The sequence below is a fragment of the Alosa sapidissima genome, chromosome 24, assembly GCF_018492685.1.
Source record: "Alosa sapidissima isolate fAloSap1 chromosome 24, fAloSap1.pri, whole genome shotgun sequence".
Classification (NCBI taxonomy): Eukaryota; Metazoa; Chordata; class Actinopteri; order Clupeiformes; family Clupeidae; genus Alosa; species Alosa sapidissima.
This window is the reverse complement of record NC_055980.1, coordinates 8,403,768-8,427,282: the sequence shown is the minus strand read 5'-3', so window position 1 is coordinate 8,427,282 and position 23,515 is coordinate 8,403,768. Positions and strand designations below refer to the sequence as shown.

General features: G+C 42.3%; 3 protein-coding genes across 5 annotated transcripts; 1 reads left to right on the top strand and 2 right to left on the bottom strand.

Annotated features, from left to right (window-relative positions):
* Window positions 1-979: 979 nt before the first annotated feature.
* On the bottom strand, window positions 980-15,498 carry osbpl7 (oxysterol binding protein-like 7). 3 transcript variants are annotated; one of them, XM_042082624.1, is made up of 23 exons: window positions 15,002-15,498; window positions 11,619-11,860; window positions 11,198-11,338; window positions 10,768-10,821; window positions 10,567-10,680; window positions 10,269-10,442; window positions 9,881-10,010; window positions 9,632-9,750; window positions 9,343-9,429; window positions 8,965-8,988; window positions 8,106-8,256; window positions 7,709-7,827; window positions 7,320-7,439; window positions 6,424-6,592; window positions 5,674-5,963; window positions 4,933-5,070; window positions 4,783-4,846; window positions 4,588-4,666; window positions 4,309-4,453; window positions 4,037-4,187; window positions 3,691-3,817; window positions 2,563-2,685; window positions 980-2,088 (listed from the first exon to the last, which is right to left on the bottom strand). In XM_042082624.1, exons 2-23 carry the CDS (start codon window positions 11,748-11,750, stop codon window positions 1,980-1,982), a joined length of 2,760 nt encoding a protein of 919 aa, XP_041938558.1. In that variant the 5' UTR covers window positions 11,751-11,860; window positions 15,002-15,498; the 3' UTR covers window positions 980-1,979. The 3 variants fall into 3 exon arrangements, with proteins under 3 accessions (XP_041938558.1, XP_041938559.1, XP_041938560.1); XM_042082625.1 differs by lacking the exon at window positions 7,320-7,439; XM_042082626.1 differs by lacking the exons at window positions 7,320-7,439; window positions 8,965-8,988.
* A 507-nt stretch (window positions 15,499-16,005) lies between these two features.
* On the bottom strand, window positions 16,006-19,862 carry mrpl10 (mitochondrial ribosomal protein L10). Its single transcript, XM_042082630.1, has 5 exons — window positions 19,759-19,862; window positions 18,415-18,584; window positions 17,970-18,134; window positions 16,917-17,061; window positions 16,006-16,532 (listed from the first exon to the last, which is right to left on the bottom strand). The coding sequence occupies exons 1-5, from the start codon at window positions 19,796-19,798 to the stop codon at window positions 16,291-16,293; spliced, it is 762 nt and encodes a 253-aa protein (XP_041938564.1). The 5' UTR covers window positions 19,799-19,862; the 3' UTR covers window positions 16,006-16,290.
* Window positions 19,863-19,883: 21 nt separating this feature from the next.
* Window positions 19,884-23,391, top strand: pnpo (pyridoxamine 5'-phosphate oxidase). The gene is made up of 7 exons (XM_042082629.1): window positions 19,884-20,342; window positions 20,737-20,861; window positions 20,986-21,085; window positions 21,236-21,289; window positions 21,511-21,639; window positions 21,935-22,005; window positions 22,447-23,391. Exons 1-7 carry the CDS (start codon window positions 20,154-20,156, stop codon window positions 22,610-22,612), a joined length of 834 nt encoding a protein of 277 aa, XP_041938563.1. The 5' UTR covers window positions 19,884-20,153; the 3' UTR covers window positions 22,613-23,391.
* The last annotated feature ends 124 nt before the right edge of the window (window positions 23,392-23,515 follow it).

The window sequence follows — 23,515 nt, the reverse complement described above, 5'->3', positions numbered from 1 at the left end:
CTCCACTGCTTTCCCGCACCATGCCCACGTAACGTGCCTGGCTCAGGGGAAAGAGATGGCATTTTATATCCAGCTCCGTGGGCACCCTGGCGCAAGGAGAAATGCAATGCCCCCCAAAAATTCACAATGCCACGGAAAGGTTAGCTTCATCGGAAGGGTATCGTAAAAAATAAATAAATAAGCAACTGTCATGACTTTTATGTCAATCTGACACGACCTGACAGCGTCAGTGAAAATAAAAGGCATGATACAGTTTTCTTTAAACTGTTTCATTTCAATACACTTGAACAGATAATCTTTGTAAAATTCAGGAAATTCAAGAGCAATGTTTTGAATTATGAATTAATAATGATGAAGTATAACATCTCAACAACATTACTTTGTTTTTGTTTGTTCATACTCTCGGAAAAGCCACTGAAAACCCTCTGGCCACTTTTTATGTTTTTGTACACTGGCAATTTCCCAATAGTTATTTAGCCTCTGGAGCCCAGTGAACATGGACGCTTGATTGACCCTTAGTGGGTATGCGAAAGTGTGGGTTACAGAAACCTGAAAAAGAATCATGTGCAGACATTACTGTAAAGTGCATCAGGGTGACAAGCATTTAGGGTTTCCCATCTGAGCCAGGGAGCTCACTTTGTTCGGTAAGATGAGTAAGGTAAGGTAACTAAAGTATCTAATGGTATTCTTAGGAGAGGACCCCCTAAGTGTGGTGTAATGTACGATAAACTCTGGTCCTGACTGGGTCAACTTGGCTTTTTTTGTAAGTGAGCAGTCTTTTTTGCGTCTCTAAGACTGTACAATGATTTGTTTGCCTTTTTTGAAGTATAAAGTGTAATTCTTTGGGGACGGGGGGAGATAATTTAAAAAGAAATTCTTGTACTCCATAACGTAAACATTTCTGGTACTTTTTGAAGGAACCCTGATCACATCAGAGGTGTGACAGCAATGCAGTAGAGACATTGAAATCATAAAGATGTATTTGATTTAAAGATTATGCTCAAAAAATCAGAGGAAATCTTTTATTTATTAAAAGTGGTTAAATATTGTGTAATGTACTGACTGTTGTGTTTTTTTATTCATGCATTAAAATTATATTCATTGTTAATCTGTACATGTTTGGACTTTTTCTAAGTTGCTTCAGAGTCTATCAAGTGTGTATTTAAACAGATGTTATTGTCTAGGACCTGTGACAGTCCGTATCACTCACTGCGCTGTTACTCTATGGCATTCAAATGATTACCCAGCAGCAAAAACATACGTGTGACCTAACTGGAATTGTCCTTAAAATATGTATACAGACCCAGCTGAATAACTCACTCAAAAAAGACAGGTGACCATGACTGCCATCTTCTGGAAGTTTGAGTCCATGTCAGGATCAGTAACAACTGAGGTGCCCCTGAGGAACAGACTCCACTTAGAGGAGATGGTCACCTCACCACAAAATGGCTATTTGAGTGTATTAGAAAAATAATATGAGTGAATAGCTATTTTTACACAGGTCTTCTGCCTTAAATAATAGACATTGTACAGTTGACATAAATGATTCAAAAAATAAAGAAATCATTTCAGTAAACATAAAAAATGATTTAAAAAATAAATTCTCAAAGGAAAAATGCTATTCACATGATAAATATTTTTTAATTGTTATGTTTGTGTTTGTGTTTCCCCCTACAGTCATCCTATATGACCTCCATATTGTCCTTATTTGATTGATTGTTGACAATCCATTTCTTCAAGCACAGTCAAGTACTCCATTCAGAGAAAGTAACCTGCTCTCTCTTTTATGGTGGACTATGAAAGCTGTCAGAGGCCTGTCCAGACACGGCGCTCCTCTGTGAGACCGAACACTATCCATGCTCAGGAGAAACGGCCCAAGGCATCTCATGCGTGCTCCAAAAATGAAAGAAAGAACGAAACAAAGAATGCATAAAAGAATGAAATAATTGTGCTTTCTGTCCTCACGTCACCATCACTTGTCACCACAGCTCCACGTTTTTGATGTTGGCAAATCCTGGGTTTTCTCGCAGCTTCCAGTAGCTTCCATTGGTCAACCAGACCTCTCGTCCAGCAGTGTCTATTGTTTTTCTGTTGAACCAAATGAGTATGAGTGGCCATTCATTAAGCTACATATTCAATTGACATGAAAAAGATTTCTCGCAAAATAATAATAATTCAGGATGCAAGGATTTCATATTGTTATCTGCATTATGTGGTAATTAAAATATTATATAAACATACCTAACACTAACATACCTAACACTAATGAACAAAAAGAGGATGACCGAAAAGCCAGAACAAGCATCAAAAGGCAACGTTAAAGTTGATCCTTCCTAGCCAATCTGGACACACACATACACACACACACACACATCCACACATACGCACACACACACACACACCACACACACACACACACACACACACACACACACACACATCCACACATACGCACGCACACACACACACACACACACACACACACACACCACACACACACACATCCACACACACACACACACACACACACACACACACACACACACACACACAGTTACAGACCTGAAGAATCGAGGCACATGGTCCTCCCCCCTCATGCTCAGCTCCTTCCTGCGCTCCCGCTGTCTGTCCTCGATCTCGTCTTTGACTCTGTCCGTATCCTCTATCCTGCCCTCCTCCAAGAACCTGTGGGCAGTTTGGGTCACAATGCACTCATTACAACTCTGCTTTGACCATTAGCGTACCATTCCATTGATCATGGCTCTTAAATTTGCTTGTTAATGTAACTGTAGACTATATAACTGGGTTAATGTAGAGAAATTGTTTTTTAAATGTATTGTTAACACTGTTAAATTGACATCCCAGCTTTTTTTAATCATAGATCGGGAAAACTCATCCTGGTTGTCTGGTAAAGTCACGAGCTGAGTGGTTTATTGTTCATTCTCATTCTCGACCCATTCTCAGTCTCACATAAAGAGGCCGGTTTCCGCAATGATATAGGTAGCAAGAAGCTACATCAAGGTGGGGACTTTGAAATGGGCGAAACTTCTCCGGTGCTGTGAAATTGAATAAATCTTTTACGAATTCACTTTCGGCCTGCCCACTTTGTGCGTCAGACTTCGCTCTGGCCACATGATGCACGCACTGTCGGCAAAATATGCTGTTAAACCCGAGACTTGAGGAGACACAGCACTCAAAGAATCTCCCATAGAACTATATGGGGTTAGTTCATAACGCAAACATGGCAGTCGTCTACACATATTCTGCCCCTTCCACCGCTAACAGTTGACATGTGAATACATCGTGCCAATCATGTGGTATGTTGTGAATACATCGTGCCAATCATGTGGTATGTTGTGAATACATCGTGCCAATCATGTGGTATGGTGTGAATACATTGTGCCAATCATGTGGTATGTTGGGAATACATCGTGCCAATCATGTGGTATGTTGGGAATACATTGTGCCAATCGTGTGTTGTGATCTCGCAGCTGGAGCCAGGTTGGTGTCAGTGGTTGGTGAAGCCTTGCGTACGCGCAGTTCTACCCGAAGTAGATGCCCGATTAGTACCCAAAATGCGTTGCAATATGGCCGCCAAGTGGAGGGAATTGCCTAAAAGGACTTTGGTTAAACTCGCACCCACAGTGTGTCTACTGTACCTCTCAGAGCTCTGTATGAGCATCATCTCACCTCTGGTCAGGGCGCAGCCGTGTGTCTGTAGGGGGCAGTAGAGGCTTCAGATCTGGGGTCAGTTCGTTCAGCTCGAGGGCAAAGGCGGTGAAGCCAAAGTAGAGGAGTTGGTCTTTAGGCATAGGGGCTGAGAAGAGAAAAAAAGAATATTTTGTTCAAACAGTGATTTATGTCCCAAAAATCTAAATACAACCTAATGCGTGTTACACTGTAAGATACAGCCTCACTGGGTGACTGCAGTATAACAGTTTCCTTTAAGAGTGAACTAAACTTGTTTTTTTTTCCCTTCAGAAAACGCTTAGAGAATGTTCAAAAAGCGTGTGGGCTCTGACTGGACGGTGCTTACTTGGCTTCCAGAGGCACTGAGGGGTGGGGAGGGTGTCACAGAAGATGCCCTCATGCCAGAGGCCTCCGAACCTGTGCACCACCTTCCCACTCTGGTTCAGCACCTGGCCCTGGACCTCATTTCTGTTGGCATCGGAGCCCCAGTATCGAGACTATAGGTGGAGAGAGCAGCAGAAATGTCCAGACTAGTCATTCAGTCATTCGGTGTCAGCAAATTGTGATATCATCTATTTTCTGTGAAATTATGATCATAAAAGTATTCCTCTAACTGACCTTAACAAAGGTGATTTTGCAGGTGCAGACGGAGCTTTTGAGGTTGCGAATGGTGACCTCACCGTAGTGCTCCAGGTAGCGCTGTTGGGTCAGGACATTATGGATGCAAGTGACCACTTTGTTCCACTCGTAATGGTCACCACGCCTACAGGGGGGAAACAAAACCATGCAGGTGATGCTGGGCAACGTTTGTCCACATATTGTAGCTTCTGTTTGCATTTTGGCCAGTCGCCTGCTGAAGTTCCTGCATGACAACTGTGGCATTATGTTAACACTCACTTTGGAAGAGTGACATTGACCATTCCAGCTGGCATAATCTCCACAGACTTCCCCCAGAACTTGTTCTTCCACCGCTGGTCTGAGAAAGTCATAACAACACCATTACAAATGTTTTTTCAGTGTTTTACAATTGAGATTCAGTGCTTCATGAAAAACCAATCTTTCAAGAACTATTCAGATCATGATAGCACTGACCTTGCCAAAAGCTAAAGTTCTCTGACTCTGCATGACAGGCTGATACAGGTGGGTGATGGCTGACCTGAGAAAAGATATCAGACGATTATAAACAATTAGTACATGTGTTATAACATACACACCTGATCTGAAATCAGCCGTGTCACCCACCTGCTCACTGATGAAGCGGAAGCCTCTGTCATCCCGCACACATTCATAGGTCTCGCCAAGGACTGGGTTGAAGGGTTTGTAACGGTTGCGGAAGGTAGCGATGGCATAACCAGAGATAGCAAAGGCAGCAATATACACCTTAAAGAGAGTAATTATAAAATCAGTCTCATAAAATTCACACCTTCTTATTCACACTTTCAATAAATCCAGCTCTGGTGGAGCTGTGACACTAGCAGCAGTGTCACATACTACATAGGGGTCCAGTGCCCACGAGGACCCATGTTCAAGTCTGACCTGAGGTAATTTCTCAATCACACTCCCATCTCTCTCCGACTCATTCCCTGTCCACTCTCCACTGTCCTATTAATAAAGGCTAGAAAAGCCAGTAAATAAATAACGAAAAAATAAATCAGGTTTTCCTGGCCTGTACATGTTCATCTGAATTTCAAAATCTGCATATTGACAAATCATGTCCAAATTCTAAAATAATTTAATACATATACCCTTTTATAAATTACTAATCAAGCTGTAGATGTACACCCAAATGTCATTCAAATGTTCATTGAATAATTTGGCTTAAACTGTAAAGTTCTACTGAATGAAAGTTTGAATAATGTTTTGTATTCATGTGAAATTATGAAATATGCAACATAACCTCATCACATATAAAAGAAAACAAAGACCACACTTTCATCCACCCCCCATCTGTGTGGGCAGCAGTCCACCATCCGGCCTCCTCACCATCCTCTCGTAGGGGTCCTCAGTGTTACTAGCCGTGTCCAGCAGCTCGGAGTACTCCAGCTCTTCACAGAGACGCTGCAGCAGGTTGATGGGCTCGTTGAGCGCCGCGGGCATAGAGATGCGCGACAGGTCCTTGCCTATGTTGTTGTACAGGATGGACATGAGGCCGATGTGGCTGTTGTCGGGGCAGACGGCGGGCAGGGCGGTGCGGCGCCCGATGCTCTTTGGCACACTGCTGGCCTTGGCTGGAGCTTTGGAAAGGCTGGCACGGTATTTCCTAGTTGCTGACTCTGTAAGGGAACAATGGTTATGTGATCACTCCATAACTCATATCCAGACTCTCCTCACAAAGTGAATCAAAGTAGTGAGTCTGGTGAAAGCTGATGAACACCTTGGCTACTCTAGGTCTTCAACAAGGAACATACGATACTATTATGAATATGTATTTGTTTCAGTCAATGTATTATTCAATAATTAATGTTAAATGATGAACACACATGCAATCAGACATACTGTCTTTAGACTTGGACTGTCATATCTTGATTGAAAAGGCTATAAACCTGATGGTGTTTCAGTATACTTCTAGTAATACTTGGAGTCCTGTACTCCATGAATCCAACCTCACTGTATCTATGAACAAGCTCTCACAGACTCTTCTTCTATTCAAGACAATTGACCTTGGGGACTTGATCTTTGAGGTAAATATGAATTTTGAATATGAACTTTGACCCCTGGTTATCGCCCTCTCACCGTGGCCCTCTTCTGGCTCAGAGTTGCTGGTGCCATCACTCAGGCCAGAGGCCTCCTCTGAGCCGTCGGACGAGCTCCCGCACAGGAGGTCATCACTGGCGTCAAAGTATTCCGCCGCCGAGTCCGCCACGGAGGGAGGCCGCTGCGACGCACGCCGGCTAGAGCCAGGCTGGGAGATGGAGAGATGGACAGAACAGAGGACAGAACAGAGAGGAGGAAGAGTGTGAGATAAAAAGGACAACAAGAGTAGAGCACACACACACACACACACACACACACACGCACAAAAAAACACACACACACACACACACGCACATACACACACACACGCGCACACACACACACACACACACAATCTTTCTGTGAAACAAATGCAGGCTGTTATTCTGGCTCTGAGGACTCAGAGCGCTCCATGTAAGAGGTGCGCATTTACCAGCTCATCAGATTACTGGAGTCTTAATTAAGAGTATTCAGCTCACCAATCGGGCGGAGACTAAGAGAAAACACCTGAAGGGCATAGCCAACAGCTGTGGCAGAGCTGCCGGACGCACACACACACACAACATGGCTTTGAGCTTTGAGTCCTCTTGAGTACAAAAACACCTTGAGGCAGAGAAAGAGGAAAACTTGAAGACCCAAAGACTCCCAAAGTGAGATGTACACAAGTCACAAAGTCCCATTGACATGCACTGTATACTACATCTGCTGTTTTAACTGTTGCGTGAATAAAGTTGCTTTCAAATGACTTGCTAAATGATTCACACACATCATTTATATATTCTGTGGAGAATGAAAAATCGAGATGGTGAGAAGGGCGTGGAAGAGAAGAAAAAAAAGGAAAGGTTGTCCCTTCAGCTCCAGCCCACACCCTTAGGGAGCGGTCAGTCCAGACACACCTTCCTCCGGCGTACGGAAGTATAGGGGCGTACAGTACGGAAGGACTCTTCCGAGGAGTCTGACGACTCTGACGACGCTGACACACTGTAGATTTGGGTCAGGGGAGACTGCATCTCTAACTGCACATGTACACAATACAGTACACAATACACACACACATATACACACACATACACACAAACACAAATATTACAGTCTAGGTTACACAAACACAATATACAACTGAGAATTAACATGAACCTCCCACCCTCAGCAAAGGCTAGAATTTGACAGATGTTTTAAACAGAATGCTTGGCAAAACACGGAGGAAGTTGTACAGGGTTTCTGAGAGGGAGCCCTAAAATGTTGTTGAAGTTTCGCCCTAGTGATTATGATAAGATGGCCTCACCTCGAGCAGGGTGGCCAGGGGCTGAGTGCTGGCAGGGAGTTCTCCATTGTTCCAGGCCTCCTGTAGCTTCTGGCGCTCCTGGGCCAAGGACTCATGGACCGTCTTCAGGGAGTTATGGACTGAGGACAGGAAAGAAGGACAAATGATACAAATAATATACAAATCCTTTTTTTATTATTAAAAAAAATACAATAATACTATTATATACCATTAATGGTTCACTTCTGTAAATGTTTTTGGCTTTCGATGCAGAAATGTCTGAGCCAAGGGGTTGACCTCTGATTTCCCTCTCATTGCTCATAAATGGCTTAAGCATCAGTTAGTGTTACAGTGGATCATGTTTGCCTTCCAGCAAACGGTCCACATCTTTCCCTGGTTTACTGTGGCTGGCTCTCACCTCTGGATGACACTGCACAAATGTCCACGTGCAGCTTCTTGCCCTCGGGAGAGATGACCGTGGGGGGGGCCAGCTGAGAGTAGACGTAGTCTGGGATGGAGGGCACAGAGGCGCCCAGGTGGGATGCGCTGTGCAGCTGACTGGACGACAGCTGAGGGAGAGGCAGAGGTACAGACAGATGGGTGGGGGACAAACAGACAGAGAGAGAAAACATAAAGTTACACCAGCATTGTTTGGGCCCTAACTTTAAAATAATTCTCCATCATGCTTGTCTAGCACAAAACAATGTTTGATTTAAAGGTGCAGTATGTAGTTTCTGTTGTGAAACAAACCACAACAATGTGCTTTTGTAGGGATAAAAAACATGTGTTATTAGCCATTCTAAATGGATTATTTGGGATAAATGTCTATATTTAAGTTAATCTGACTGACCAACACTACAAACTGCAGCTTTAAACCAGATGACTGCACCTTTTAAATCACAGTTGGGTGATGACGAAAGTAAAACTGGAAAGGCTTCGTGTTTATACAGGCAGGCAGTAGCTACGAGTACTGGGTGTGTTGCACGACAGGTAACCGTTATGGACACACCTGTTTGTACAGGTTCATGCAAGTCAAGTCAAACACATCTGATTATGTTCAGTGTAGTCAACTCAGTAAACCTTGCGCATATAAAAATATAAATCAGTAAATTGCATAAATCTCAGTTGTACTGCATAGTGTATGATAATTGGAGGCACTCCCTCCTCATCTGATACTGTACTCCTGCTGCATGCTACTGGTTCTGTATCAATTTACACAGCTGGGGTTTGACTCAAATGAATGCTGATCATTGGTCTACCAAAAGTTGCTGACTCACCGATTTAGTAATCCCACGCAATGGCTTCAGGTGAAAAAGGAATTCACTATGTTACTTGTGGAATGGGCATTCCACATAGGGCTACATCTCAATTTATACAACTGACATTTTGTGTAATCTACCAGATTCTCAAAATTAAACCAATCAATAAATCCATTCCATTAAAATTATTGTGAAGAGCAGTTGACAGGCCATAAGGAAACAAACAAACAAACACAAACAAACAAACAAACAAACACATAAACAATCAAACAAACACACACACACAAACAAAGAAACAAACACACAAACAAGCAAACAAACACATACACACAAACAAACAAACAAACAAACAAGACAAACAAACACATACATACATACATGCGTAGATTTTCTTACCATTCCAAGCGCTTCAACTCTGGACAGAGTGCGAGAGTGCCCCCACATCTTTGCAGATCGCTTCTTTGGCTTCTCAAGGGAAAGATTCTGTAGGGGACATACAGAGCAGCACATCAGAATTCATCCCAGAACAGGCAGCACTGACACACCCACTCATGCAAATCACTGAAACATAGCTGCTACAATTACTTTCCACTCAGGGGTGCAGTTGTGTGGAGTGTGGACTGTGGAGTGACCACAGGAGCTCGCTCTCTCTCTCTCTCTCTCTCTCTCTCTCTCTTTCTCTCACCTGCACACTGATGATCCGCTGCAGTTCTCCATTGTTGAGCGCAGGGCCTGACTCCATGGCATGTAGTTTTTGAATGAGTCGGCTCAGCTCACTGATGTCCATCTGAACCCGGTTCAGTTCTGGACAATTCAAAAGATTGTAGAGGTAAGGCTGTGTCGAGATGCTTCCAAACTACATAGTCAATTTGCAATATACCACACACACACATACACACACACATATGTAATAACTATTAAACATGACTAATACCTTGGGCACAGCTGTTGTTGTCCTGAGTTTGCTGAAGCCATTCAGACACCTTTCCATTCACTCCAGAGTTGTTTATGGGTAGCTCAGATGTCTGGGGGGTCATCTCGCCCATGTATGACCCGGAAGTACTCTGACAGTGTGCACAAGATTATGGTTAAAAGCCACATACAGAAGATGCGGCAATAAAATTACTTTCAGAAAAATCTGCATTCTTTTTTTTCCACATGACTGTAATTGTAATACCAAAAGAATGACAGAAGAACACTTTTGCTTCAACTACACTATATATAACACTGTACGTGTGACTGAGTGTATACTAACTACATGACTGAAATATACAAAAACAACACAAATTTGTAGGATTTTTAGGTTGTTCTGGGACACTCACCATGACACTCACCATGTCTTGAGTCGCTCCATTTCTATGAGCTGGCATTCCACTGGTTCCCTGAGAGAGAGCCTGGAGGAAGCCATTCTGGACATTGGCCACCTCGTTCTTCTTAAACACCCGGTGTGCGTTCAGTTTGGTCACCCAAATGTAGAACATATCGTGGCTTTTAGCCTTGAAGAGAGGCGCAGCAAGAAGACAAGGTAAAGCACTTCTGTCCTGACAACGCAGGGTTATTTCTGCTCTTCACAAACCAAACTAAGAGGCGGAATTTCAAGTTTTCTTTTAAGTAGCCTACCTTTATGTGGTAGAGATTGTCTCCTGCATCTAGGTCAATACGTTTTGATTTCTTGTTGATAGATATGACAGCAAAGCTGACGTCTAAGGATCCACCGAGCTTCCCCTTGGAGTACTGATAAAAAAAGACCATCATGTCAAAGGAAATCTCAGCTTAATTCACATCAAAGGATGTAAAGGTCAAAAGTTAGAATGAACTTACATCTTGTTGTGTTCTGGAATACCTGAGGATCCCTTTGTCCAAAACAAAATACCTCTGAAATGAAAGAAAACATTTTGATTTCAGGACAGGTCAGTCACATCTGTGCAGTTTTCACACAACCCAGATATACTATCTTTCAGACTATCACATACATCACTTACTTTGAACTTTGAACATAGTATGGACATTTAAGGTTGATTGCCAGTATCACAAGGCATTCTTATAAATTAAGATGTTTATGTTTATGATTATGATATTTGGCAGACTGAGGAAAAGAGTCTTGACTGTGAGCGTAAAAAGGACATAGCACTTTGTGTAGATACTAAGAAAGACAGTCAAACTCAATGGTACAGCCATGCAGCTTTAGGTGTTCTCAGACGTCATCATTCTGGAACAGGGCAGATCTCTCCCCAATAAAACATTTGCTCACCTTGTGCCAGCCCTTGAGTGGCCACTTCCTCCTCTTCATCAGATAGCCTTCACAGATGCCAGGCATGCTCAGGTCCTGCAGGGACTCCCCAGTGCCCACGTCCATCTGCAGGTCATCCATGATCTCCCAGTCCTTTATGTGCTTGAGGAGCAAAATGACAGCAAGAGACACAATCAGTCCCACACGCTCTGTGTGCGGCACCACTGCTTCTCAGCGCGTCATCCTAACGGCACCACACTGAAACCACATCCCACCCAACAACTTGCTGGAGCATGTTAATATCAGGCAGAGCAACAGGTTCTTTGGATTCACTGAGCCAAACTCTTATCCACTACACCCACTTCAGGCATGCTAGAGAAAGAAAATGCCCCATGAGTGTGGGCAGTGTATTTGGTCCAAGTGGACAGAGGCAGGTGCTCACCGGTCGCGAGTGGCGGGAGGATGCGGTGCTGCTGCTTCGTGAGTGAGCTGACTTGTGCCAGCCGACATTGGACCTCTCCAGGCCACTCATCACCGACTGGCTGCGGTCCAGTGTTGACCCGTAGGGATCCATGTTAGGGTGAATGCTCCGGCTCTTCCCTCTGTCTGTGCACTTGCTACGGTTTAGTGAGTGGCTGGCTCCTCAAAGGGGTCCATTTCAACAAACACTAGAGATTGATTTGTCTAGTGGGAAGAGAAAAATAACATTAAAATGTCTGAATGAATGCAGCCATGCTAGGATTAAGGATTTGATTTGTCCAGTTAAGTGTAGGATAATACAACATAATTCATATTTATGATATAGTATTTATCACGTAATACATGTATTATATAATATACCGTACATCCGACAGACTGAGATTAGTTGTAGAATGTAGAATAGCAGATTCTCACTGGCATGCTGGCTGTGTTCACCTAAATTGCTCTGTCTTTTCTGTGCAATCACCTGCTGGCTATTAGGCCACCATAAAATTGATCAAATTTTACACAGTTGACATGGTAACAGTTGAATAATAATGCATAAATCCACAGAACAGCATGTTTTAGCTAACATTTGACAACACATGAAAGGGATTAACATGTAGTGCAGTTATGCTATGATCATATTTTGATCTCCCATCAGCCCCCTAAGAGGATTGTGGGTCATTTTATGACATTTAGGCCTAGTGGCGATGGGAAAGAGAACAAACGCCAACAGATATTGAGGAAAGACCACATTCTAAAAGCAGCCTCGAATCCAGTGCAAGCTCTCTATTAAATCCTGTTACCCAACAGCAGCCAAGTGACAAATCTAACCTATCCTTAGTGACACTATTCCCTCTACAGTGTTCTGGATTGTGCCGGATCTTCACCTCACAGACTCGGGCCAAGCGCAGGAGATTAAAGCACAACATGCCAATTCTACCTCCTCCTTCCCCAGTAAGAGCCCCCCGCTATAAGCAAAGTCACACAGGGTCATGTTGATTCAAAGTGTATTGACAAACAAGAGACTTCTAGAGCAGGCTACATCTGAGACAATCTGTTTTTCTGAGAGATAATAGAGACCTGCTGTTGTAATGCACTGCAGATTCTTATGGATTAGGAATAGTCTAGTATGTTAATAACACTAAAACCTATATAAAAGAGGATACACTTTCCAAGATATCTTGCAGTGGCATACAGCTGGTTTAATCTAGAATGGTGCACTACTTGATATTTTATTTCCCACGCTTGCAATGCACAAGGCCAACCTTCTTCCATGCATCTGCAAGGCTGTCAGTTTGTAAATGACTAATACATGTAGGGAAATATCACAGCTGCTTAAAGAGGTGCAATCACAGTATGTCTGTGAGACAAGTGTATACATGACACTTTTCATACACAGAGGCATCCCATGTGTTTTATGACTAAATAACATTAGTGAAACACATCTGTGCAATGTAGCAGCCACATACAGCTTTCTCACTATTGAGAAAATGCTTGGCATACAAGTATTATATTGTTGTATGTTGAACAAATTTCAAACTTTTCTTGCCAAAAATGGTCTGGGCCAACTGGGTTTACTCAAGATGATGGGCGTTGAATGTTGATTGATCTTGGGTATTGGCATATTAATTATGTTGTTGATTGTTTAATGATCATTTTGCCTATTGAAACCACACGCTGAATTCAACATCTGGTCATGAAAAGAGATGATACACAATAGTCTCTGCAGTATCGGCCATGCCATCAACTGCAAGCAAAACACTATGGTGTATAGCTTGACATGAGCTACATCACTTAAACTATGAGTTGGAGTGACGAAGAGAGTGGAGCACATGTCTTGGAAGGACAGGATTACCATCAGCGCTGTAATTGGCTTTCATTGGAGCTTTTTTAGCAACCTCTCTCTTGAATAGCCTTCAAACAACTGATAACAAGATCACAGGCTAAATAACAACCATGAACTTATACAAGGTGGGACAATTCCCCCGAGTAAACATTTATAATTGATTGAAGGTTCTTAAAGACTTGGTTTTCAGAGCAGAACCATTTGCCATGACCAAAGGACTTCTGTCAGCTTGGTCTCAAATAATCTTGTATAAAACTTGGTTGTTGGTGCAGGATTGACCTCAAGAAAAGAGCATGGCGGAAACTGGATAAGGGGATTTGGAGGTGACAGTGCTCGCTTACTCAATGTGGAAAATTGTGAGAGTATCTCTTTACAATTCAATACAATTACTATATTTTAATAGGTTTACCTCAGGAAAGTAACTGAAATGCTAGAGGATATACTGTAATATGAAAACGCTATGTCCTCGGTTACTGATAGTGACTGAGGATGGTAGGGGTCAGTATACTCTCCCACTGAGAAGATTGGCTGTTGGGGTCAGCCCGGGTTAGCCCCGTCTTTCACAAGGTCTACTGGAGCAAAACAAATAGGGGTTGTACTTCTACCATATATAGCACAGTGTCACTTGGGAATAATACCAACATGGTAACAGATAAGGAATGGTATTAATATGTTAAAATATTATGTTGTACTGCTCTGGTGTCTTACTGCTATGCTGCGTTTAATATGTAAATTGTACAAGTAACTGACCTTGGTTCCTAAGTGACCTGTATCAACTATACTGTGAAGGACATTTTCATCTGTGCAGAACAGTGACAGCTGCTGGAGCTTCTTTCTACGTCAGTAAACTCTCAAGATGGCCATCACCATTCACAGCACCCAAAAAAGCCTAGATATTGCTCACTGTGATATATCCCTGCAGTTTCAATGGCAACAGCTGACAAAAAAGCCATCTAGTTATTGTAAAATCAAACATCTGTCAGAAAATCAGTGTTTGTTGACTGAGCTCAAAGAAACCATCTTGTCTCATTTCAGTCATGTGTTGAGACACACAGTTTTTTTTACCATTTCTCACTGTATCATAAACCAAATGCCAGTTGCTGAATCGCAACATCTAAATTAAAGCAATACACGAAGTCCAGTGAGTCAAACCTGGTAAGAGGTTATATAAACTATAGTCAGACATTACAAACACATCTCCACAGACACTACCACTTCTGCCAAGTCTAACAGTAGATAAATAAACAATTTATGAAAGGACAGTATCTGGCAATGTCAACAGCAACTATTTTATTTAACGTTCATGTCTTTTCAAAACACTTTTACACCAGGTCTCTGCACTGAATGTTTCGCCTGTAGAGCTATATATTATTGAATATATCATAACTTCCCAGACTCTCCCCACAGCAATATACCATAGTTATGAATGCAATCATTTCAATCAGAGAAAGATTTTTAGAGTGAAGCCTGTAGAAGCCTCTATTTAGCTGAACAGCATTAGCATTCATCCTTACCTCAAACTGATATGTCCTCCAATGGGCTGGTAAAGTGTACGAAAGCCAAAATATTTGTCAAAGAGCGTACAGCCTTTCCCCATTTGCTGGATTTGATGTCGCAAGTTATACAGAAGTATCCAAAACATGTAATATCTCAGTGTCTGAGAAAACCTACTGCTGTCCTCTCACGGCTAGGGACCAACCCCCAAATCCATTACAAGTGCTTTGGACAGTGCGGCTTGGTCATTATCCGCATTAGTGACTTATTGGAATTACAGGCGTACACAGAACGTCTCTTGCCAGACGAGAGAGGAGGTGCCATTGGGAAGCTTATATATTCACACCTGAGGTCAATGCTTGTTGCACACAGTTGAGTTTCATAGAGATGGCCACACAATATTCTGATAACCGTTAAGTCAAACCAGCAAAGAACTGCCTTTCAGGCAGAAGCAGTGCTCCATAATCTCAGTGTGTGTGTGTGACCACCTCTAATAGAACTTCTGCAACCAATGCACTTCTTTAAATGTATACATTTATTACCCCATCTAAAAATAGTCTTTAAGATGAGTTGATTAAGTCATTTAATGTCGTTTCGCTCCAGTAGGTAAAAACTGAAGTTAAACAGACAATTTCTCACTCAGACCCAGAATAGCTGCAGTAATAGACTAACTGACCCAGATTAGAGTGGTGTAATCCAGAGATTACTGCTAATCTGAAGCCGTGAGACCACTAGTGTTTATTTTGGCTGCACTCATACATGCTTGACTTTTACAAGATGAAAATCATATGGCGGAGGGATTTTGCTGGGCAAAACTGCTGCTGACGCAATGCACCACAGTAAATGTTTCCGGTTGGCTCCATCACTTACCTCCCATTGGGATTCTAGAAGTTTCAGCTATTAGAGATTATTTTCACTGTGTAGTCGCAGCACGTCAAAGTTCCATACCGACGCTCAAATATTACATTTGGAATTTTGTGAAGCAGAAAATACAAACTAGAATAAAGAGAGAGAGACATTTGTATGAACTTAGATATTTGTTTTAAATTACATCTTTAACAGGTGACATCAATCTTTTCTTCCCCAACGAACACCACGCAGTTCTTATAGTACAATTAGGCAAGGCCCAAGTCCAGTGAGCCAAACCTGGCGGCAAGAGGAGGTCAAATGGTTGCAAACAGTCTGCAGACCCTCCTCTGCAAACTCGCCCTCTCTCTCAGTCTCTTGCCTCTCCCTCTCCCACTCTCAGCTACAGCACTGGAGGGTGGGGATGGGGGGAGGAGGAGGAGGAGGAGGAGGAGTGACCCCGTCACGCTGCCTCTGTGGGCTGAGTGGGGGCCTGCTCGGCGCTGACCTCGGGGCTCAGCTGCTTGATGTACTGCTGCAGCAGAGCGCTCAGGTGGGCCGGGTGTCGCTGCAGCATGGACACCGTCTGGGACGTCATCAGGGTCAGGCTGCTCACCAGCTCGCCCTGCATGGTGAGGACGGTGGGCAGCTTGGAGTAGTCGAGGACACCCTGCCGGGACAGCAGCGTGTTCTCTATGCAGGCCCCTGAGGAGGGAGATAAACAGAGATGAGAACATCCCTGTAGCATCTGCAGACATGGCCTAAATATTCTTAGGATGTAAACGTTTGTGCTAGTATTCACAAGAAGGTGAGGTCACATTGACCTTCAGCTTTGATCACAAATTCTAATCAGTTCATTTTTTGAATTCAAATGAACCGTTATAACAAATTGTAATCAAAATTCCTCAAAGTTTTCTTGAGATATCACATTCACAAAATGTTTCCTCACGACCAGGGAACAGTTTTTCCATTAAAGCTGTGCCTTTTGTGAAATATGTAAATGTTATACAGCTATACATAAAAAGGTAATGACATTATCTCTCATTTCATTTCAAATGAAGCACATTGATCTACAGTACATGTCCTTACCAAGGAGTGCTATCTGAGGGCTGCCTCGCAATGCAAGGAGCATCTGCTTTGCTTTGGGTTCTTTGCTAACCAACAGGACAGTTGGTCCCATGAACAGTGGCTCCATATTTTTGTATGGACTTCCAGGTAAAAAAGCCCTAGCAACCTGCAAAAATATCAAGCAAAAGACAAATAAACAAAAAAAAACATTAAAAACATTTGACTGGACTGTTTGGAGAATTGTATTTAGAAATGAATTCACCAGTAGTTTATGTCCTTAGGTTTCTTAATGTTAGAATTGTGGTTGGTAAGATCAATTCAACAAAGTCCGCTTTTTCTCCGTATGTGGTATTTCAGATGGCATGGATCTGTTCCTGTGGCAGTTCTGTTCCTGTACTGTTCCAGAGTATACATTTGTCTGTCTTTCGAGATAATTGAGAATACAGTGTTTTTGCAGTGTGCAATCAGTAGTTATCTGTACTGGACTGTTAGCCTGGCTAGTGCCACCACTTCTCAATGAGACGTGGTCTGGGAACCAAACGTTCATTTTCTTGTATTTGAAAAAAATGCCCAGATCCGTTTATTGGGTGCCACGGATGTCTATCAAATGCGTCTCATCATCGTCTTGCTTTCCCCCGTTCTGTGATTGGTTCCCTATCTCAGGCGAAAATTTGCTCCATGGTCTCCAGGCTGCCTTAGCAGCGTGAATCAAATCGCGCTCAAGGCAGCATGGGAACACCCAGGCTACTGGACTGTCAGATCAGCAACAATCAGGGTCTGATTCAGCATGGCTCATGTAAGATGGGCCCAGTGACTAACACCACTGCCAATCAACCTGGAAGGAGACTAAAACCATGATAGGCCTGGTAAAGTCCTGCGTCTGTATTCGATCAATGACGCACGTCTTCGATGAGGAGACTCTTGACTCTTTGCGCCTTTTAGTTAGACCTGCTTATGATCTTTATATTTTAGTCATTTAGCCATTTAGTTCGCTGATGAATGAATGAGCCTTGACTTTTTGAGCCTTGGATTTTTTAGAAATTCTGAAAAAATTTAAGTGAGCACTGGTTGTACCTGGTTAGGAAAAAACTTGACACTGATGTCGTGCTTCTTTAGCCTGTGCTTCAGGACCAGCATGTCCTCCGAGTTGGAGGAACTGTTTTGGGCCACAGCAACCATCTTATTATCCCTGAACACATCCTCGAGATCTCTCTTCAAAATCCTCATCAAACCACTCTCCTATTAAAAAAAGGAAAAGAAGGTAAACTCAGTTTCAAAAAAAGAGTAATTAATTAGGTGTATACATGGAACAGTATTCCGGTTAAGTGGATTTCTCAAAACCGGGATAAGGGCTTATTCATGGTTCTGAAACTGAGATATGATGTTTACATGTGCAAATCAGGATACTTGAAGTGCACAAACACAGTCATTGTTTTTTTATTCAGTGATCTGATTTCAACATGGAACTTCCTAATGCTGGAAACATGGACTTCATTTCCTTCGATCAGCCATGACTAACCTCCTCGATCCTCTTGGGGCGGGGGGCCAAAGAGCCTGCAGGTGGTCCAGGCTTTGGGGGGATGTATTTTGTCACAGCTATCATCTTCTGTTTGAGGATGTGCAATGGCTTCCTATGACGGGTGACAGCTTTTGACCCATGCCGGACACTTTGAGTCAGGGGCAGCCATGCTGTGGAATGAGGCAATGGTAGGGCTTTAACTTTAAATGGAAAGAAGACTATTCTGAATCCCTGAATCACAATGCATTCTTCATTAACCATATCTTAACTCCCCTTTTTACCGTCGGTCCCGTATTTCCGCCGTCTTGCGTGTATGTGTCACTTAATATCCATTTATATACAAACCAAGACGGCGGACTCCTAAAGAAACGCAACCACCCACACCATAGGTGTATCTAAATTAGCTATGTACCAAAAATGACATTTTATCGTGATTCGAAGAGCTGTAAACAGTAAGGCTGCGTGTACACAACCGCTTGGAGCTCCAGTGGAATTTTAACTTCATGACGAGAATTCTCGGTCTAACCGTTCGTGTGCCGTTGAAACGGCGTAAATAGGCGACCCATTAGGCCAGCACTATAACTCCGAGCGTGGTAAACAACATCGGATATTTCAGGCAGTAAATGCTTCCGTTAGGAACCAAACCAGATTTTCTTCAAATCTACACACCTATGGCTACTGAAAAATGTAAGGTTCATTTAGCAAATGTTATTTTGAAGTGTTAAACATCGTTGTTTTAGAATTTCTGAACAAAAGTGGTGATAATTGGGGGTGTTACGATAGCACTCTAACGTTATGTATTTCATGCTTTCTCAGTAACCACTCACCACCAAGCAAATGACTGATATTTCAGCACAAATGTACACAGAACATCGTTGCACACATTAACACAAATATTATGTTATAAAGTAAAGAATAACGCAATCAAATAGTTCTCACAAAAACTGCTGCTTTTACAGACAGTAGCAGCTAATCATGTTATGCTAACGTTAGGTAAATTCGCCGAGTTTTCCGTGCAACTACCTGGATGGATAGCGATTCGATTCAACACACACCCTTTGGAAAGTAACCTCTTAATGTTCTATAGTTTATTAGTGCACTTTGTTCTAACATTAGATAAGTGTCCACCGCATAAATACATGTACATTAATTTAACAATAGAAGAAAAGTCATGTTAACTTGGGATAGCTAACGTTAACTGTAAGCCATCTGCAAAGACAATATGGAGATGTCTTGTCATTGCTGAAAATATATCCCTACCAAACAAATATCATTTTACAGTCTCTATCGATACGATTTTTTCACACTTTAAATCTAAATACGCCGACACTGTAAGTTAATTACCCGGACTGGAGAACAACTTGCCGCACAAGGTCGCTGCCATTTTGAAACTGCAACCGGATATGACATAGTCAATCAACAAATCGCAATACGTTGTTTAAGTAATCATTTTCAAGAAAAAGAAATACATGTTTACAGCATCATCCAAGCTATGCATCCAAGTCGTTACACGTTCCAAACATGACGTTTACTTGTGTCGTTTAAGTAGCACTTATACAAAGTATGGCAAATATACAACGTTACAATTTACACTTTACTAGCGCATTTGAGGCGTTTGCATTGGTGTTACCAAACTCAGCGGAGGTATTTTCGATGCCCTTTCGATTACCATTTTCATGTTTACGCAATGAACAAAACGTGATGACGGAATCCCCAACGTTTGGCGCTGTTGTACAAGCATGATACGTGCGCTGAGTGTCATTGCATCGAGGAACATTGGAAAAATAGGGGAATATTGTAAACCCTATGCCTTCCTGACTCCTTGCAAACATAAGTTAAATTCTTTATTTTTTTGCACGAAACCTACGGACACGCACAGTGCAATGGATTTGAGTGACATGAGAAAGAAATACAAAGGAGACGATCAGGTAATGTTTGGACGTTATAGCTTCGCTTCACCTCACCCTACTTAACCTGAAGTCGTGACTCGAGATGAACACCGCTGTCATTTTGCTGTCCTTTTCTTAACTGAAAATGTCATATAGTTTTAAGTGTTAGTGTGAAAAGTTGTTACATTATGTATCGTCAGAAATCATGTTCCGTTACCAGCATGGTTGATCTTGACCTAGCCAACATGACATTCATTGAATGCACTTCCTTAATGCAGTCAACTCAGCAAATATTCTGAATGCTCCTGCAAAGCTTTAAATAGCATAGACTGATTGTGCGGCCGCGTGATCCATCATTCATTGTGAATGAATGGAAGGAATATTGTTGGAAATTACAATGTATTGTTTTCTGCCCTTAACATCTACTTCTCAGTGTTTCGAAGAGGATCAGTTGGTTTCGCTGGACCCTATAAAACAGTTTGGTGACTGGTTTGAGCAAGCGACGAAATGCCCAGAAGTTGGAGAGGCTAATGCAATGTGTATTTCCACTGCTACCAAGTGAGTGTCCAACAATCATCACCCTTGTCTTATAGGCTACTCGATTATTAGAGGGCCATTCATTCGGTGTAGCAGTTTCACCTGTAACTATTTACAAAATCAATCACTGCTGTTCTTTCCTCAGAGATGGACGCCCATCTGCACGGATGGTGCTGCTGAAAGGCTTCAGTCATGAGGGCTTCCGCTTCTTCACCAATTATGAGAGCCGCAAAGGCCAAGAGCTGGTGAGTAGTCTGAAGAATGAAAATGGACCCACCACACACACTACACAAACACATCTGTAATGACTTCAGCTTTTTGGTCTGGGGTCATCCTGTGAGAATGTGTAGCCTACTTTGCTTATCTTATATGACATGGTGTTCTCTTGTCTTCAGGAGAGCAACCCATATGCTTGCCTAGTGTTCTACTGGGAGCCCTTAAACAGACAGGTAAGAGCCATGCTATATTTTCTCTGCATTTTCTCATGGTCATTTGATATTTGATAAAATGTTTAGTGTACAAGTACATTGCTGGGTTGATCTGAGCTTTAATGTACCTAGTGGAATGTCTGCACCAGTGTAACGTAACACATAAGGCCTGGCGACATGGCACTAGGCTGTATTATATCCATTTTGCCCATCCTGACTGGTGTGGTGTGGTTTCTCCTTAGGTCCGCATTGAGGGCAACGTGGAGCGAATCCCCTTCCAGAGCTCCTGTGATTACTTTCACTCTCGTCCCAAGAGCAGCCAAATCGGCGCTGTGGTGAGCCGCCAAAGCACGGCGATACCAGACAGAGAGGTAAGACGTCAGGCAATAAATGTCTGAATATGCTTGTGAGCACAAGATCAGGGTACAGAATGTGTAGGGCTATATTGGGCTGTCCAGACATTGGATGAGCCTTAGAACTGGGGTTAAAAATTATACTAAAAACTGTAGTCACTTCTTATATGTCACCAATTATATATCAACGTTCTAGCTAACTATTCAAAGAAGAAGCATTTCCTTTACAGTTGCCTGTAATCATTTGCAGTGTCATAACTGGCTCTGACATGACACAGAGAGGTCTAGGAACTTGTTTGCTTTTTCTTTGCAGTACCTGAGACAGAAGAATGCTGAATTAGAAGAAAGGTATAAGGACACTGATGTCCCAATGCCTGACTATTGGTGAGTGATGCTGTTATGACATTTTTGTAAGGTAGAGAAGAACCCTTTTGTCTTTATCCATGTGATTTGAAGAGTAATTATTTAAGGTTTATTTAGACATGGACAGTGCACATTAATAAACATAAAAAAATGTAAATGCGCCAGAATTAGCCAAAATGGCTATTTTGCATCTGTTGTCCATTGGCCGATGTTAACAGGGCAGATGTGCCTAAAATAAACTCTACACACATCATTTTAGACCTAAAATGACACTTTACACATAAGACGTATTATAAAAGTATTACAAACAAATTAATGAATTATGAAAGCGGCAATCCTCAGTTCACCCATAAACTGAATGACATCCTGTACCCACAGCTGTGGAAATCAAAGTCCACAGGATGTCACCATTACGCCAGTTCAAAGAGTATGTTTGATGCCTTTTTTCCTCTCTTCCTCTAGGGGGGGATACATCGTCAAGCCTTACTACATTGAGTTTTGGCAAGGCCAGACCAACAGGCTCCACGACCGGATAGTGTTCACAAGACCGAAAAAGGGAGAGCCAGAGCTGAAGGACATGCAGCACCACGCAGAGGGGGGCTGGGTCTATCAGAGGCTGTCGCCTTGATTGACATCCCATGCCTCCCATCAGTGTTAGATAAAACATCTATTTTGAAAGGGACAGGGTATATATTTAAAATCCACCTCAAAGCCATTTCATGTTCTGAGTTGCTGGTTGGTCTTGAGGTGTTCTGTCCTGACATGGCTCAGTGTTTTTTTTGTTTTGGAAATGTACATGCAGTTATAACCGAGTGTATTTACAAATGGAAGACCGAGGCCATAACTCTCCCTGATAATGGCGGTCTCATTGCTGTCCAAAGGATACGCTCTTTTTCGAGTGAAGTATCTTGTGTGGTGTACACGTTTGAGCTGATGTCATTACTTTCCCACAGAGCATTGTCAGCACTCAGAAGTCTTAAAGCACAAGCTCCTCTGCCTTTAAAACTGTATGAGGCTGATCTCATACCGTAAAATTAAATGTCTTTCAGTGCCACTGACCTCATGTCAACATGTGTGTAATGAAGATTGCAAATGTGTCCAAAATTCCTGTGTGCGTTTCTGTTTGTGTTGTGTTGTTTCATAGGTGTGTAATTCACCTTCCTGATAGCGATGAATACATACAAGTGCTATGAAGTGCCAAGTTTCCCTAAAACTTAATCAATGCAGTATTTAGAGTAAACTTGACTGCACCGTGATTCCAGTGGTAATGTTTACATGTCCTAATGTGTGTTAGTGAATCTGAGATAGATATGTGTATATTAATTCTGTCATAATGCACCAAGGGTTCTTCTGCAATATAGTTTAAGAGAACGTGAAAAGTATACAATAAAGACGTACTTGAGTTACTGATGTGTTTTTTTTTTTTTCCATGGCCAGTCAGGAGATGGCAGTGTTGTGCCAAAAAAAAACCATCAAAGATGACTGGTGAACTCTTCAGTTACATTTTCACCTGATTGCGTAATTGAGTAAT